The sequence below is a fragment of the Oncorhynchus nerka genome, linkage group LG21 (assembly GCF_034236695.1).
Source record: "Oncorhynchus nerka isolate Pitt River linkage group LG21, Oner_Uvic_2.0, whole genome shotgun sequence".
NCBI lineage: Eukaryota > Metazoa > Chordata > Actinopteri > Salmoniformes > Salmonidae > Oncorhynchus > Oncorhynchus nerka.
In genome coordinates, this window is record NC_088416.1 from 26,431,046 (window position 1) to 26,450,309 (window position 19,264).

The 19,264-nt window shown below is 39.4% G+C and overlaps 1 protein-coding gene and 1 pseudogene across 1 annotated transcript; both read left to right on the top strand.

Moving 5' to 3' along the window:
• The first annotated feature begins 774 nt into the window (after positions 1-774).
• On the top strand, positions 775-11,424 carry LOC115104194 (3-phosphoinositide-dependent protein kinase 1-like; annotated as a pseudogene).
• Positions 11,425-11,529: 105 nt separating this feature from the next.
• Positions 11,530-18,252, top strand: LOC115104195 (BTB/POZ domain-containing protein KCTD5-like). The gene is made up of 6 exons (XM_029625469.2): positions 11,530-12,107; positions 13,396-13,504; positions 13,719-13,810; positions 14,258-14,353; positions 15,243-15,368; positions 15,981-18,252. Exons 1-6 carry the CDS (start codon positions 11,889-11,891, stop codon positions 16,008-16,010), a joined length of 672 nt encoding a protein of 223 aa, XP_029481329.1. The 5' UTR covers positions 11,530-11,888; the 3' UTR covers positions 16,011-18,252.
• Positions 18,253-19,264: the final 1,012 nt, after the last annotated feature.

The following is a 19,264-nucleotide window of genomic DNA, read 5'->3' on the forward strand; positions in this document are numbered from 1 at the left end:
GAATAAGAATAGACTGACGAGTTTCAGAAGAAAGTTCTTTGTTTCTGGCCATTTTGAGCCTGTAATCAAACCCACAAATGCTGATGCTCCAGATACTCAACTAGTCTAAAGAAGGCCAGTTTTATTGCTTCTTTAATCAGAACAACAGTTTTGAGCTGTGCTAACATAATTGCAAAAGGGTTTCCTAATGATCAATTAGCCTTTTTAAAATAAGAAACTTGGATTAGCTAACACAACGTGCCATTGGAACACAGGAGTGATGGTTGCTGATAATGGGCCTCTGTACGCCTATGTAGATATTCCATAAAAAATCTGCCGTTTCAAGCTACAATAGTCATTTACAACATTAACAATGTCTACATTATATTTTTGATCAATTTGATGTTATTTTAATGGGCAATTTTCAAAAACAAGGACATTTCTAAGTGACCCCAAACTTTTGAACAGTAGTTAATATATTGATAAAAGTCACCTTGTCCAAGAGAGATTTACATGGTTATCAAAACATCACGCCAGGGTAAGCCTACACGAAACACAGCCCTTATTTTAAGTGTTTCTAAAAATCCCTTTTGGGAAAAATGAATGGTAGAAAACGATTCTAACCATTTCCATGTTTGACCGCTAGGTTTTATGGGTATTATGACACCTCCACTGTGGGGCTCTATGGATAAGCTTGAACACAAACATTTAAAGAAGCTCTCTTTCTCACCTAGGCAAGACGTGTCACAACAGGAAACCACAATGATCTTAATCCGTTCATAAAATAACGTTGTTTAAAAATACAGATTCATGACCTTGTGTTTAAGTTTCCTAGAACACAGGTAATTTATGTTTATTGGCTTGTTTACTGCTTTGGAGGTTAGACTAGGCTATGATTTCCTGTCTCTAGGACAGATGGCTTTGATTGTCCCAGTTAATTATTAACTTTTTTGTTTTTACAGTAAGAGCTGTTTTCTTCTAAATTGTACATTTCTATGTGCAAAGGGACATACCCTTCTGGTTTCTGTGGTTTATAGTTTTGTCATGGTGTTGTTGGAGCACTGTCTTCTGTGGCAGGTGTCTGGAGTGGAAAGTACCCTACATCAGGGATTATCAACTAGATTCAGTCACAGGCTGTTTCTGTTTTTTTCTTGAGTGGATGGTCAGGGGGCCAGAAAATAACAACAAATCATTTGTGCACCAGATTCTACTCTGCTGAAATAGTATGTGCATTACACTATTTGCATTCTAAAGGTATAATTCACAGGTAAGACCAATTTCACTATGTATTATTAAGTTTGACATAAACATGATTTTTAAAAAATATTTTTGTATCTTTGAATAACTTTTAATGGAAGTTTTATGTTTCTTGTTTAGAAATTGTGGGCTCTATTTTCGGCTAAGGAGTTGCAAGTGTCGAAAGCATGTTAGACAGTGTTTGTTTGCAATTTCGTCATGTAAAAACTGCCGCACAATTGATTTATTTATCCAGTCAGTCAATAAATAATATAATAATACTCGTAGGAAAGGTTTTTATCTTTGGCTCACAATCTGTTGATACTATACGATTAGAAAGGTTCAAAATGTATGTAAAACATCACAGCACAATTGAAAAATATATGGCACTTAGAAACCAAACGAGAGTGGTCTATGGTGATAGGTGGGATGGGCTGAGCGTGGCTGAGGGGTGGGATTAAAGAGTTTATTTTCAGTAATGTATTATTGTTATGTGATCATTCGTAGACTAAAAATGTACCGCAAGAAGCCCAAACATTGAAATTATTATGTTTTATTCAAATATACAGTACCAGTCAAAAGTTTGGTCACACCTACTCATTCAAGGTTTTGTCTTTATTTGTACTATTTTCTACATTGTAGAATAATAGTGAAGACATCAAAACTATGAAATAACACATAAGGGATCATGTAGTAACAAAAAAGTGTTAAACAAATGTAATAAATATAATATTTGAGATTCTTCAAAGTAGCCAGCCTTTGCCTTGATGACAGCTTTGGACACGCTTGGCGTTCTCTCAACCAGCTTCACCTGGAATACTTTTCCAATAATCTTGAAGGAGTCCCCACATATCCTGAGCACTTGTTGGCTGCTTTTCATTCACTCTGTGGTCGAACTTGTCCCAAACCATCTCATTTTGGTTGAGGTCGGGTGATTGTGGAGGCCAGGTCATCTGATGCAACACTCCATCACTCTCCTTCTTGGTCAAATAGCCCTTACAAATCCTGGAAGTGTGTTGGGTCATTTTCCTGTTTAAAAACAAATGATAGTCCCACTAAGCACAAACCAGATGGGATGGAATATCGCTGCAGAATGCTGTAGTAGCCATGCTGGTTAAGTGTGCCTTGAATTCTAAATCAATCAGTGACAGTGTCACCAGCAAAGCACCATCACACCACCTCCTCCATGCTCCACAGTGGAAACCACACATGCGAAGATCCTCCATTAACCTACCCTGCGTCTCACAAAGACACGGCAGTTGGAACCAAAAATCTCAAATTTGGACTCATCATGAGGACAGATTTCTACCGGTCTAATGGTCATTGCTTGTGTTTCTTGGCCCAAGCAAGTCTTCTTCTTATTGGTGTCCTCCAGTAGGGGTTTCTTTGCAGCAATTCGACCATGAAGGCCTAATTCACGCAGTCTCCTCTGAACAGTCGATGTTGAGATGTGTCTGTTTCTTAAACTCTGATAAGCATTTATTTGGCCTGCAATCTGATGTGCAGTTAACTCTAATGAACTTATCCTCTGCATCAGAGGTAACTCTGGGTCTTTCTTTCATGTGGCGGTCCTCATGAGAGCCATTTTCATCATAGAGCTTGATGGTTTTTACACTTGAAAAAACCTTTCAAAGTTCTTGAAATGTTCCGCATTGACTGACCTTCATGTCTTAAAGTAATGATGGACTGTAATTTCTCTTTGCTTATTTGAGCTGTTCTTGATATAATATGAACTTGGTCTTTTACCAAATAGGGCTATCTTCTGTATACCACCCCTACCTTGTCACAACACAACTGATTGGCTCAAATGCATTAAGAAGGAAAGAAATTCCAGGAATTAACTTTTAAAAAGTTAATTGAAATGCATTCCAGGTGACTACCTCGTGAAGCTGGTTGAGAGAATGTCAAAAGTGTGCAAAGCTGTCATCAAGGTGGCTACTTTGAAAAATATAAATTATATATTTTTTGTTGTTGAATTTTCCCCCTTTTTCTCCCAAATTTTGTGGTATCCAATTGTTAGTAGTTACTATCTTGTCTCATCGCTACAACTTCAGTACGGGCTCGGGAGAGACGAAGGTCGAGAGCCATGCGTCCTCCGAAACACAACACAACCCAACCAAGCCGCACTGCTTCTTAACACAGTGCGCATCCATCCCGGATACCAGCCACAGGAGTCACTTTTTTGGTTACTACATGATTCCATATGTGTTATTTCCACAAATAACACAAATAACCGGGCTCCCGAGTGGCGCAGCGGTCTAAGGTACTGCATCTCAGTGCTTGAGGCGTCACTACAGACACCCTGGTTCTATTTCAGGCTGTATCACGGTGTAGGCCGTCATTGTAAACAAACATTTGTTCTTAACTGACTTGCCTAGTTAAATAAAGATTACATTGTAAAACATTTAAATAAACATTTCATACTTGATGTCTTGACTATTCTACAATGTAGAAAATAGTATAAATAAAGAAACTCTTGAATGGGTAGGTGTGTCCAAACTTTTCGCTGGTACTGTATATTTCAATAAAACGTTATAATTTAAAACATTGCTTACATTTTGTATACGATCAAATATACAGTATCTCTATTATGGGTGGGAATACTTTGGAACAGATTTCCAAAATTAAAAATTACTTGGAGCTGATTTGCTGTTGTTATTAGTCTTTATGTCCAACAATTAAAAACATTGGGGGGGGGGTTGCTCAGAACTTGGGGGGTAAATAAAATTAAATGCAGGCCAAATTCCCAGTTGGGGAATCCTGCCCTGCACAAAAAACTGGATAGGTGCTGCTAGGGATGGGCGCCATGCTGCTTGTGTTTCTATTGTTTTGATGGTTTCTTCTCTCAATGGACTCATTCACCAGTGTCTCTAAACCTTGTGTTTTCTGTTGTAGCTTAAGTCAACGATCACTTAGCCTAATAAAAGTAATTAATGAAAGTAACTTGCTACCATATTTTCATGATTGTCCCAGGACAATATTCTATAAGATAAACAACAGCTATTAATGTTTAAAAAATATATATATATTTAACCTTTATTTAACTAGGCAAGTCAGTTAAGAACAAATTCTTATTTAAAATGACGGCCTAGGAACAGATTTAAGCCTTGTTAAGGGGCAGAACGACAGATTTTTACCTTGTCAGCTCGGGGATTCAATCTAGTAACCTTTCGGTTATTGGCCCAATGCTCTAACCACTAGGCTGTCTGCTGCCCCATGCTATGTTGTTGTCTTAGGTCTTTCTTTATGTAGTGTTGTGTTGTCTCTTGTTGTGATGTGTATTTTGTCCTATATTTTTATTTAATATATTTTTAATCCCAGCCCCCGTCCCAGCAGGAGGCCTTTTGGTAGGCTGTCATTGTAAATAAGAATTTGTTCTTAACTGACTTGCCTAGTTAAATAAAGGTTAAATAAAAAAGCATGGCAGCAACACATGACAACACAGCATGGTAGCAACACAACATGACAACAATGTGGTAGCAAAACAACGTGGCAGCAGCACAAAACAGGGTACAAACATTCTTGGGCACAAACAACAGCACAAAGGGGAAGAAGGTAGAGACAACAATAGATCACGCAAAGCAGCCACAACTGTCAGTAAGAGTGTCCATATTGAGTCTTTGAATTAAGAGATTGAGATAAATCTGTCCAGTTTGAGTGTTTGTTGCAGCTCGTTCCAGTTGCTAGCTGCAGCGAACTGAAAAGAGGGATGTGTGTGCTTTGGGGATCTTTGACAGAATGTGTTGTATGTGGAGGATGAGGGCTGCAGTAGATATCTCAGATATTAAAGACCCTTTGTCTCTTGGAGTCTTACTTGAATAATGAAATGGTAATTACAAGGAATTGGAACAGCACCTGTAGTCATGCATGGAAAAAAAACATAAACAAGAACTCTCCCTGTGCGGAAGCAGCAGGCTAGTTTATCAGCTGTGGGTTACTCGCAGTATGGTGGTTTTCTTTGTGTGTGTGTGTGTGAGAGAGAGAGGGGAGGGAAAGTGTGGTGTAGCTTTGTTTTTTTGTTATGTGACTGTTGTTTTTCTGTCTCTGTACATCCTTTAAGGTATGATGCCGTTCCTATTCTGTCCAGCATCATCCTGTATTCCTCCCCTCCACCTTCTATGGTAAGAATCACCTGGACTCCAGTTTGTTCCTCCACCTAGGAATGGAGGGCCCTCAAGCCTCCCCAAAGCTTGTAAAGCAGCCAGAGGACTTCAAATTTGGTCGAATTCTAGGAGAAGGATCCTATTCAACAGTAAGTCCTCATACATTTTCTATGGTGTTGTATTTTGTGTGTGTGGGGCTTACAGATTACAGTTGCAGTCATATTAATTACTTTTATTTTCTATTGTTGGTAAAGGGTTGATGGATTGTTAGACAAATATATTTGTTGATTGCAAACTTGTTTCAGGTTGTGCTGGCAAGAGAACAGGCCACAGGGAAGGAATATGCTAGTAAGACACTGCAAATTTGTTTTCTCTTGTTGCATGATGCTGATGATCCTCAAGTGGCATTCAAATGACTGTCCTGGATTCTGCTTATAACTTAAATGCATTTGTGCTGAACAATAATGCTCTTTGAAGGGAGGAAACTGGAATTTGATTCAGTCATAAACACAGAGTGAAGCATATCGGTTTGAATTGTGTTTCAGTGAAGATTCTGGAGAAGGTGCACATCCGGAAGGAGAACAAGGCACATTGCGTGACGCGAGAGAGGGATATCATGTCAAGCTTAGACCATCCATTTATCGTCAAGCTCTACTTCACATTTCAAGATGCGAAAAGGTTGTGTATCCTTTGAAATGATCAGAACATGGGCTACTTCAAGACTTCTACATAATAATATCTGGCCTCATCTATTTTGTGATCTTAGTACCATTATCCTTAACGGCCTCCTGTTAGATTTTGGCATAAGCTATGCAAGAAATGGGGAATTACTGAAATACATTCGCAAAATAGGCTCCTTCGATGAGACGTGCACTAGATTCTACTCTGCTGAAATAGTATGTGCATTACAGTATTTGCATTCTAAAGGCATAATTCACAGGTAAGACCAATTACACAATGTATTATTAAGTTTGACAAACGTTCATTTATTTGATATTGTTTTTTTTATTTTTTTTTATGGAAGTTTTATAATGTTCCTTGATTAGAAATTGTGGGTTCTATTTTCGGCTGCCGCTAAGGAGGCGCAAGTGTCAAACGCCCGTTAGTTTGCAATGTCGTCATGTAAAAACTGGCACACTGGCATTTTCTAGACCTAATGCCAGGTTCGGCAATTTACCTGACTAACATCAGCTCGCTTGCGCTGAGTAAACATTTGAGTTTTTGCCCTCTGCTTTTTCATTATTCACAATGCACATACTTGCATACTATATAAGCATTTAACGAGAATCTGCCGAGCACATAGGTAACGATACAATCGACAGGAGCCTAGTATTTTGTATAGACGTGCAAATGCTATGGGTAAAGACACTTGATTTGAAAATATACTGCGCATCCTAAAACACACACACATATGCCTACCTGCGTACTTCATTTCACTTGTTCCAAGTATTGATGCCCAGCTCCAAAGAGTGCCTCTCATCTGGTTACCAAAGACTCACTCCTCCAAACATATTTAAATGATTCAGTATCTATAATGCAGTATCAATGGTAGGCCTAAGCTATATTTCGCTTATTGAGGACGTGCCTCACACATACAATACAATTTACAGGAGCCTAGTATTTTCTTTTATTCAGGAAAAGTTTGACGCATAAAGACATATAAGCTAGGCTCATTGAAACCAATTAAAACAATGTTGACTTCCAACACTCCAAACATAGGCTATTGAGCAGACTCGTTACTGTAGCCTATGCTATTTAATACACTTTAGTATCAATCCAAAATGGACCAGGATGAAAGAATATTCTGTGCCTCCAGCCGAATTGGAAGTGATGACAACACAGACTGTCAATAACCAACAGAACTTGAGACAAACGCATGCCGTATTAAGCCATGGAACGCATTGATTGGCCAGTGAGTGGCCAAGCCCTCGTCACACCTACAACTTGTTCATTCTTCAAAACCCAGCCCTTTTACGCCACTGCCAGCTATTGTAGTTATAATTCCGGCTGTGAAAATGGCAAAAATATTTCTAACACATCCCTGAACCTATTGCGCTATTGCCAGCGCTTAGATTTAAGACTGCATTAGGTTTGTTAAAATGTCATGATATGAATTCTATTTGAAGGTTTTAAGTGGTGTGGCTTTTTCTTTACAGGGACCTCAAACCAGAGAATATTTTACTGAATGAGGACATGCACATTCAAATAACAGACTTTGGAACTGCAAAACAACTCTCATCAGATAGTACACAAAGTAATTTAACACATATTGCTTTGTCTTTGTGTAATTTTCCTCCAGTTTGTTGATAGACTAAGTACAGTACATTGGTTTGTTTACCCCTTATCGTATTGCCTTTAACTTATCTATCTATACCTCTCTAAAGGCTAACAAAATTGTTTGTGTTATTTATAGGAACATGCACAATGGTCTCTATGGGCTTCATAGATATGGAGGCAAATTATAGCAAATTTCTAGTTATACAGTGCTCAGAATATAATTTTAATAGGTCAATAGTGCCATTTTAAGCACAATTGAGTAAAGACATCTTCAGTGAAGGTACCAAATGTGTCATGTGAATAATTTGTCCATACTTATAGTTCATATGATTGTTTTCTTTTGCAGACAGAGCAAACTCCTTTGTTGGAACAGCTGAGTATGTTTCTCCAGAACTACTCACTCAGAAATCTGCCTGCAAAAGGTAGTTTCACTCGAATTCATTCAGTACCCTGATTTGAATCCAACATTCAAGTTATCTGTGTAGTTCTCTGTTACTGTATCACTTCTAGCCTCGCTTGCCATGCTTTATGCAGCCGGGAACAAGACTGGTGTATTTCTGGCCATGTTCACATCACTATGATACAACCCAACACTGAAAGAAGTTACCCGAATCTGTCATGTTTTCTGGTGTCTTTTAGCTCTGACCTTTGGGGTTTAGGCTGTATCATCTACCAGTTGGTAGCAGGATTACCGCCATTTAGAGCTGGGTAAGTTGCGTGTCATACATTATTATTTTCCTTTTATTCAGGTAAAATATTTGAGAAGTGTCATTGTCGGGGGCTTTGCAGAAGCGCACTTTGTGATTTGGTAAACAATGTAGTCTATTTGTTATCGCTGTCTAAAAACAGTGTGTGAAATAACAGGAAGTTATGGCTGTGGTGTTTATGACTTGTTTGTGTATTGAGTGCCTGGAGGCTTGAAGAAACCCCAGTCACTCTGTCACATGGCAGCAGCTTCATGGTTCAACTACAAACCAACACATTTACCTCAAAGCCCTTTCAAAGCCAAGTACAGTGACAGTTGTGTATACTGTATGCATCTGCCACTTCCAGGCAATCAAGCCCCATAGAAGACATCAATATGACACAAGTCCTAAAATGTGCCTTGCAATCTCATATGATCTTCTGTCTGTCCATGTGGTTGATGGTGTTATTTGCTCACCAGGAATGACTACCTGAAATTCCAGAAGATTATTAAACTGGAGTATGAATTTCCTGATAAATTCTTTCCTAATGCAAAGGATCTAGTGGAACAGCTTCTGGTGAGTCTAATCATATGAATTATTAAAATACATTCGGATGTTGTTCCTCAGTTCCATACTAAGACCCAATGAGTGTCATTGTTAACTAAGCATTGCTTTATTTTTGTGGTAGTGCTTGGATCCCTCCAACCGATTAGGTTGTGAGGAGATGGGTGGGTACAACCTTCTCAGAGCCCATTTTTTCTTTGAGGCCATCACATGGGAGAACCTTCACCTACAGACACCCCCCAAACTCACCCCCTACCTGCCAGCCATGGCTGAGGATGATGAGGACTATTATGGAAATGTAGGTTTTCCCCTCTTGACATTATGATTAAAGGTTGACACAAACCCTTGTTGACATATTGTTTCACCAATATGTCGAATTGGTGTGTCCTTGTTTTGTAATCTGTACTGAAAACACCCTGAACATGATGTGGTTCCATCCACAGTATGATGACCTCCTCAGCCAGTTCAGCAACATGCAGGTTGTCCAGTCCAGCTCCTTTCAACCACTGTTTGTGGCCAACCCCAGTCCCATCCCCAACTCCAACCCCGCACAAAGGCCCAACAGCAACATCGAGCAGTACATTCATGACCTGGACAACAACTCCTTTGAGCTGGACCTGCAGTTTTCCACTGAGGTGAAGCGGCTACTGCTTGAGAAGCAGACGAGCAGAAACCCCTGGTAGGCCTGCAGCGATGTACTCATGAGCAAAACATGTTTTTGTGGACAGAGTGTCAGAAGACTGATTAACTGTCAATATTATCTCACCATAATATTGACACATACTGTAGTTGATGATCTCATGCTCATCTGTTGGGATTCCTATGTTTACTTACAATATTTACACAATTCTATGTTTGATATCTTGTAAACATGAAGCACTTTACCTAAAGACAATACAACGCCAACAATAATATGATATACTGTGAACTGTATCAAGAAAGATTTGGGGAATTAACTTTTTTTATGTATTTAAGGAATCAGTTTGTGGAGAATAATTTGATCCTCAAGATGGGACCAGTGGACAAAAGGAAGGTAAGGATTTATGTAATCCTAAATTACTGTGCAGTAATGTTCTATTTTTCAGTTTGAAGGGGAGGAGTGAATGTCTTGATACTGTACTCTTCCAACACTAAAGTAACATACTGCCCTCCTCTGGCAGTTGTTTTCAATTTCTGCCAGGAATCAATTTGGGACATCTTGAACCATACTGACTTTACCTACAGGCAATGGATTTATTTTTTATGTCTGAGAATCACTCTCTGCTTTTACAGGGGCTGTTTGCACGTCGGCGCCAGCTATTGTTGACCGAGGGACCACACCTTTACTATGTGGACCCCGTTAACAAGGTTTTGAAAGGAGAGATCCCCTGGTCCCCCGCACTGCGCCCAGAGGCCAAGAACTTCAAGACCTTCTTTGTCCATACAGTAATGAATTAGTCTATTGCAATTAATAGCTCAACTTTAGCTAACAAAACTCACTTTATAAAACTATCAGTAACAGTGACCTATCCTCCTCTTTGCAGCCTAACAGAACATACTATCTGATGGACCCGTGCGGGAATGCTGACAAATGGTGCAACAAAATTCAAGAAGTGTGGCAAAAGATCTATAACACGCATTTTAACTCATGCATGTAGGTTGGGTACACTATCTTTTGAAGACGGGTCTTACCCTGTAATGACAGGAGACAGAGAATGAAGGTGTTAATTCATAAATGATGGAAAACACCTAGCTGTAATGTAGCTTACAAGTCGGTTTCCCTATTACTCCACACATTTGATTTCTTGTAGGGCAGCAGGTTCAGGGCATGTTCCATTGTAATGCAGAATTTGATACATTCAGCTGGGTCTAAAGCCATTCTGGTATAGAAAGGACCTATTATTCAAGGAAGTAGAATGGCTATTGCAACTATTCTAACTGATGATTTGTTAGGCTTGGATGGCCTCATGTCTGACATGGTGGCCTTGGTACTCTTAAACTATTTGTCTTCTATAGCAGATAATAAACTTTGGTCAAACCACATGGGCTGGTGCTGCTTTAAAAATTAGGAATTGACTTAGATGTTGGTTGAACAGTTCATCAAAATTGCAAAGGAGAATGTTGTAGCCTGTTTTTGACTGTTCTCATTTCTGGGAGAAGTTGACTGTAAATGTTAGACAGATATTTTGTTTGTCTATTCTACTGACCATTGCTGTGATTTACAAAATGGGATGCAAGTAAAGTGTAAGATGTATATTTTGTATTTGTTTTAGGCTTCTATCCTTTGCTGATTAATCCTCATGTTATCCAAACAGTTCAAATGTGGTAATCATTTGGATAATGTCCCGGGTCCATGTTTACATAATTTAAATGTAAATCAATTGAATGTGAATAGTTGATTATGGTAAATTATGATATTTTGCTACTTTTCGCTGCAATCTATATTTTATTTATGGATGGTGACATGGTTATGTTTTACATAAATATATGTGGGCCTGGCCTATTTTGTTGTGTGCAAGTTTGAAATGGTTAATTGGAAGAATGCAGCATATATATATATAAGGTGGCTTGATAATAAAAGCATGTGGGATTTTGGCAAACGTCCTGTATTTATTTATACTTAGTTTGAGTGAAGGCTCAGTATGGTTATTTGGGGACCAAACCTGTTTTGAAGTTATGAAGTTCCAACTGCAAAAATGATTCTTATGAGAAGAGTGGGGGGAGGGGTCATCACTAGCTTCAGTGGCTACAAAGTTATAAACCCCGCCCATTTCTACAATTTAATTATCTTCAAATGTTATTTTAAAGTTAAGCTTAACTTTAACCACACTGCTAAACTTATGCCTGACCCTAACCTTAAATTAAGACCAAAAAATAAAATATTTGTAGCCAATTTTGACTGTGGAATCTGACGGATGTATAATACAAACTGGAAACCGGTGGGTGGGGGTTGTCAAACTTGGATTGCCGTACTTCATGACTATGCCTTGCCCAGTTTCCCGGCCCGCTTCAACTCCGTTCCTGTAACTTTAGCTAGCGACACATCCAGGTTCAAGGAGCTGGGATGGCGGAGAAGAGCCCTGACTCCAGCGGCTCAGTTGACCAGTGTCCCGCCCTGTCTCCGGAACAGAGAATGCAGTCACCTGGGATCGGGGCATCCAAATGGGTCCGTCTGAATGTCGGTGGGACATACTTTCTCACAACGAGACAAACGTTGTGCCGAGACTCTAAATCGTTCCTGTACCGTCTGTGCCAGGCCGACCCCGACCTCGACTCTGACAAGGTACGGATATCTGTCTAGCTAGTTAACGTTACTAGCTAGTTGGCTAATGTTAACTAGCTAACCTTTGTCTGTTTTACACATCATGTGAATGTTCTAACGTTAATTTACGTTACCTTGCTAGCATATCCAGACCGATTTACTAATTAGTTAGCTAAATATTTTCGTTGTTTAGCCAGGAAGTAAGCCAAGCGGATAGCTAACTTAGATGGTCAACGTTAGCTACTAATGTCGTTACTAGTACAGGCTAGCTAGTTCAGCTGGCCAACGTTAACTCACAAAGAACTTGACTAACTAGCTAAATAACGTTAACGTTAGTTTGTTTTCCTGATTTTAATCTGGATAACCCTCCTGACCACAGATCTACAGTAGCTAACAAATAATCATTTGGAATACAGCACGTTTCTACTCGTACTAAGATAACATTCGTGTATATAGTACAGTACTAGTATCTGTCAGCTCGCTAACAGGCATGTTAGTTATCCAGCCAACCACAAACTGTTACTGTAGCCACCTAGCTGGTGAATATCAGAATAACGCCTACACGCAAATGGACCATAGAATACATTGTTGACAAAACCAATGAATTGTGTGTATAATAATTTATCATTTACAATTGTGCAAATGAGCCCCCCCTCCCCCTCTGGAAAAGGAGCGTTGCCCCTGTAAGAGAAAGTATGATAATCCACATGTTGAAAGTGTTTACCATCCTGATTTCCAACCCTCAAAGGTCACCATGCATCATTTAACAGGAGGATGACATTTAAAAGCTGGCAAAAGACCTTACAAGACAAGTTGGCTCGGTCATACAGGTGCATTTGCAATGAGTCTTGGGCTCTGAAAGATTCCCAGTATCCCAGCAGAATAGTTTCATCCCATAGTTATCTAGGATATTTACGAAACTATGCTGATTAGCATTCCTCATTTGAATTTGAGGTGAAATTCTTCAATGTCTGTAATCTTCATTTGTCCAATGTAATGTGGTAAGGAGGTGTATCTGCCCTCTGTATTGATTCTTGCTAATGATGGCGTGTGTGAAGGCTGGAGCAAGGCCGCTGTGGTGATTCTTCAGGGATAATGAGACCTGCTAAATGTCAGTTACCCCATGTTGGCGCTGCTCCAAGCTCTGGACACAGAGCTGTTGTATCCATGGATTGGCTATGGTCTTATTATGCGATTGCACAATTCTGTTTCAATGTTTGTCACTGTACAAAAATCGTCAATGGTATCTCCCCTGATTTTGTTATTGATAATCTGCTTTTCTCATTGTTATCGACTTCTCTTTCTTCAGGATGAAACGGGTGCCTATTTGATAGACCGGGACCCAACGTACTTTGGTCCAGTGCTCAACTACCTGAGGCATGGAAAACTGGTGCTCAATAGAGGCCTTGCCGAGGAAGGTATGATGACAATGTCTTGGGGGGATATGCTGGGACATGTCTGAAGAGTTGTGCCATTCTGTCATATTTGTTGCCGTTTCTTTTCTTTTTTTCACGTCACACGCTAACAATCACACGTTACATTTAAAACCACAGCAGTTCTCATTAGCATATATAGTTGTTTTCAATGATTAGGGTTTTAATAACTGGTTAAATACATTCTGTTCCCCTCAAGGTGTACTGGAAGAGGCTGAATTCTACAATATCCCTTCTTTGATCAGGCTAATTAAAGACAAAATCAGGGAGAGGGAGTGCAAAACAGTTCAGGTGTGTGGGCTTGACTAAAATTGCCATTGCTATTTGGGTGATTTCTTTCTTCCCTGAGACTGTCCTGTTGTACTCACTAATACAGAGCTCTGGATATTAAAGGGGGCAGTGGGGTGGCCTTGGGGCCTCTAAGGCCCTCTAACTACTGCCCAGAGGCACATCCTTGGCAAGCTCCCTCCCTCCCAAGGATCACCTCTGTTTACATGGTCTATCACTGCAATGACTCTGGGCACAAGCTCCACTTAAGCTACTGGGATTTCTAGGTCTTGTTGATGTATTGGCATTAGTCCATAGTCTCCTGACCCTTGCCAGGTAGATGAGGTCAGGAATTGGCACATACTGGCTATGCTTTGCTCTGGGGGGGATGGGAGATTCATATGTAGCCTATTGAGAGCACTTGCTGCTCTGTTGCATGTGAATTAACATTGCCTCTTTTTCTCTCTACAGCTCCCTATAAAACATGTCTACAGAGTCTTGCAGTGCCAAGAAGAGGAGCTAACACAAATGGTTTCCACCATGTCAGATGGTTGGAAGTTTGAGCAGGTAATTATCTTGAAAGGAAGAGATTGGGGAGTGTTCTGCCTCCTATTTTCAGAAATGTTCCTCTCAGCTGCACTTGTGTTGGTTGATTTACTGTCCACGGATGATGCTGAGTTCAGTGTTTAACATAAATACTATAATCATCTTCATTTGTAGTCCTTGTGAAATACAACCTTGCCGCATAATTTGGTTACACAGCTGTTATTGTGGTACTGTATTTATTTTTGTGAAAGTCTGAATCGTCTGACCATCCGCGAAAGGCGCTATGGTTGTCTGGTTCAAATAGACACTGGTTTCTGTCAGAGGCCAGGTTGCAAGAGTTACATTTTGTCTGATGTTTATGGAACAGCAGATAAAGGGGTTGTTGCTGTTTCTGCTCATCCAAGAGGACACCCTGTACTAGGTGCATTTCTCTAGACTTGCAGGGTGTTATGAGTTCTCTCTGAGGGGAAGACCCTGAGTGGGCTCAGGCTGCTACTCACGTTTCCTTTTTTGGGAGCCAGCAATGTGATAGAATGTTAGGCATTCTGCTCGTGGCAGCTTTGTGAAAATGGGAACCTACTGTATAGTGTAGTCTGTTTATTTGAATTAACTACCACTTTAATGACAGATTTCACCCTGTGGTCTAATCCAAGGGATACTAAACATTAATGAGCAATGTAACAGCTCAAAGTGCTCAGGTGTCCGAGACAAGTCAGTGTTTGTTATTTTAGCATAATTTCTTTTTTTAAAGATCTAAGTAGAATAGAAATTGTCTACTGTAAACTGTTACATTGTTTTGACTGTGCCTGGCAAGCTGTTGGACATATTAGATTTCCCATGTGTGCATGCTTTCTGTAGTCTCTTAGAAACATTTCCCTTCTCATTGGTCCCCCCTTTTTTTCTCCCTCAGTTGGTCAGTATTGGCTCCTCATATAACTATGGAAACGAAGACCAGGCAGAGTTCCTGTGTGTTGTCTCTAAGGAGCTACATAACCAATCATACGGCACAAGCAGTGAACCAAGTGAAAAGGCCAAGGTGAGTATCCCAGCACTGCAACAAAAACATCTTTCACCATTGTCCTGACCATTGTTACAACCATGTATTGTGAGTTACACCAAGTTTGGTATACATGTTGTCTCACATGGCTTTGTCTAATATAAATTCATGCATAATTTTTTTATTGGTCATGGATGCTGCATTTCCTGCAGAGGACAAGTACAAGGATGGTTAGAAACATTTTGCCAATGAATGTATCTACCTTTGAATGTAAGGGGACAATGGGTGAGATTTTGCTTAGACCCCTGCCATTGTGGCCTTAAACCTTTCTCCAAGAGCCCCTTCATCCCTATGAGCCCATTACCTAGAGAGCATCCCGCTGATCATTATCTAGACGAGAGTAATGCCTCGATAATGATTTAAACTACGTTAATATTTAATGACCTCCTGTCACTAGCTTCTGCAGTTCATGGAATTCTCCATAGCTTTAGTCTCTCCGCTTTCCAGTCTCCTGGTAAAAAAAAAAAAAACATTTTAGGCTTCCTGCCTGTTAAATGCTAACTCATAGTACTTTTTGTCAAAGGTTTTCTGGAACATCTGTTGAAATAGGCCTTAACGTCTTATTTTGACTCTGACCATATTCTTTTGCAGATTCTTCAAGAACAAGGCTCTCGAATGTGAAGAGACTGTTCAGTCCTTAGGATTGTGTCCTACTATGGTGTCCAGATATAAAGACACAAACTACATCACATTCTGAGGAGCGTTATGGCACGCTGAAGAAGCTGGCTAACTGCAGTCTACACATTGTACACACCATTTTTCTTTTCAGACATCAAATCAAAATGTGCAAAATGATAGCATTACTCAGTTTTTGGGCCTACATAGTAAAACAGGACTGTAGATTTTCACACAGAGAGAAGGGCCTTATCACTTATCATATTGTCCACAGCATTTATACTTGGTCCATCATTTACTCAGGGTCTCTAATAGTGTTTTGGAAGATGCATTGGGTGTGCACTGTCTGGGACATTATTTCAAACATCTGTGCGTACTACATTATGCCAGTCCTTCACATACAAAAATCAAACCTCTGAGAAATTAATTGGAAAGCATGTTTTAAAAGTTAAATATTTAAGACTATTTATATGGAGTTGTATAGATTCATACTGTCTTGTTAGAGGCGAAGACTGTATTGAAAGTTTATTTATTTTTTTACATATCTTTAAACTGATTATTTATGTCCCTTTCCAAATATCCCTTCAACCTGCACATGATCATTTTTGGGGGGGAAGGAGGACATTATTATAACTACTTCTACCAGGGTTGTATGATAATGAGGTTGAAGTGATGTTAGGGAATGCCAGATGTTAAAGGACTAAAACTTGTCTTCCATCCACAGACTCTGGCGTGTTTTAGTTGGGTTACCTGTTAGGCAGCCACTGTGGAACTGGAACACATTGCTATATTTTAGAGGACATTATACCTAGAGCCATTTGATAGGCACATTTTTTCACATTGACATGTGACTTATCGGCTGGTGTTGCAAAGGGCCTGTTTTCCATTTTACGTGAGAAAGAAGCATTTTTGTCGCTTGCATGAATTAGTGCATATCTGCTTGTGTGTGTGTGTATACACAATCCTTACGCTTCTGCGGTTTGACTATATTGAGCTTTGACAGGGCTGTATACCAAGCAAAATTACACCAAACTGGCAGTTTTCAATCATACAAGTCCTAAACTAAGATGCTTTGGTTATGTATTGATGAAAAGATTGGATATTATAATCTGTAGTCATTACCATGGTTCAATTTGTAGATGGTTGAGCTACTTATTGAATACATTAACATTGTCAGTATATGAAAACATTTCTTTTGGGAAAATGTTGCCTTTGTTCAATGACCAAATCAACATCTGAATTTCAACTTTAATCTGAATTTCTTTTGTCAGGGATAAGGAAATTCGGTAGTCTACATGCATATCTATGAGGAGTGGTACATAGAGAAAGTATAATAATATTCAGATGTGTTATCAGTGTATGCTTTTTCTTCCTAACACACACACACAGGGCTTTAACTAGTGGAATACAAGCTATAATCTCTGTAAAGGTCAATTGGACCCCTCCTGTTGCCTGATCAAGGTAAAGTTTACATGTCTAGTGTTTTATAATCCGGATCTTACTTACCTTGCCATTTTGACACAATGCGCTAATTTGGCTGGTTTAAACATCTGTATATTACTGTGTTTACATATCCCAGATACCCAGTTAGTTGCTGTCAGCCATTTATCTAGTACGCAGACAGATAGTTTTCCAACATTTCTGTGGACAGTTTTTCTTGGTCATTGAGTTGTCTTGTGGTGATAAGTGCCTCTGATGCTTCACGGTGCATGTGAAATCTTGCAGTGATGCCCATAACCACAAGGGCTCACTGCTTGTGTCCACCCTGCAGTGACCGTGAAGACATTCTGAACAGTGTGGGCCATGTGTGTCTAGTGTGGTGTCCTTTGACTGCAGATTCTTAAACACAGAAGGGGGTGTCAGCCATTGCATGCATGGCCTGATGCACCTTCCACCATGCCCTCAGCTCTGTAGGACACCACTTCACTCCACTGTGACACTTCAGCTCCTGTTTGACTGTTATTTTCTAGAATGCTTATATCAAGACACACATGTGATCCCTCTGAGGCCGCTATGGGTTTCTAAAGGGACATTGTTCCAGTTTCCCGTTAAATGTATTTTAAAAATGAACAGAGGCAGACAATTGTTATTTGCTCCATTTGATCACTGCTGTTCAAATATATTAGTATCAAATGTTTTATATTTTTTATGCTTACTGTGTATATATAGCATGTTTTGACTGGGGATCATGGAAATTATGGTGATGCTAGATCTGGTGGATTTAATCAATAAATGGTAATGAAGTCAACTCTTGTATTGTATTTGAACAAACTTGCAGAGCCATAGAGAAATAACCACATGGCTCTGTCATCAATATGTTAGATGTACTGTATAGAGCAAGGGTGCACTTGAAAGGAAATATGGTAATAACTAAACATATTTAGACACTGGTAGACCATCATTGTAAATAAGAATTTGTTCTTAACTGACTTACCTAGTTAGATAAATATCAAATGACAGACTCAAGTTTGGTCCATCACAGAGTTAAATCATATTGAGCTACTGTACAGTATGAAGATGGGCAGAAACTGCTATTCATAGAGCCCCAAAGTGGAGGTGTCATAATACCTATAAAACCTAGCGATTAAACCGATAAATGGTTCCAATCGTTTTTTCCATTATTCATTTTCCTATAGGGAAATTTAGAATCAAAACAATGGCTGTGTTTTGAAAAGGCTTACCCTGGTGTGACGTTCTGATAACAATGTAAATATATCAGATAAGGTGACTTTCATCAATTTATTCAGCATTATTTTCTCTCAGATCTGAAAAAAAAGAAGCTAATTAGCATTAAAGTAGACATCATGCAAGACTACAAATCCCAGCAAGCTCATGCACGTCATCTCTGGCTAACAGGTATTGTGTCTATTTAAAACTTGCACAAGACCGTTCACATAATTGTCAGTTTAAAGAAATGTTGCCAATTTAATCATTACTAGATTTAGCTAACATTAGATAGTTAATCCAGAGATTCTTACCTTTGCTTCGATTCGGCAGTTTCGTCATGGCATTTTCAGTTCTTTATGACAGCCACATTAGTTACCATTTCATTTTGGGGGGGGGAATATATTGATAAAAGTAACCTTGTCCTAGAGAGATTTACACTGTTATCAAAATGGCATGCCAGAGTAAGCCTACATGAAACACAGCCCTTAGTTTAAGTGTTTCTAAAATCCCCTATGGGATAAATGAATCGTGGAAAAACAATTGTAACCATTTCCCTGTTTGACCACTAGTCTTTATGGGTATTACTCATACTG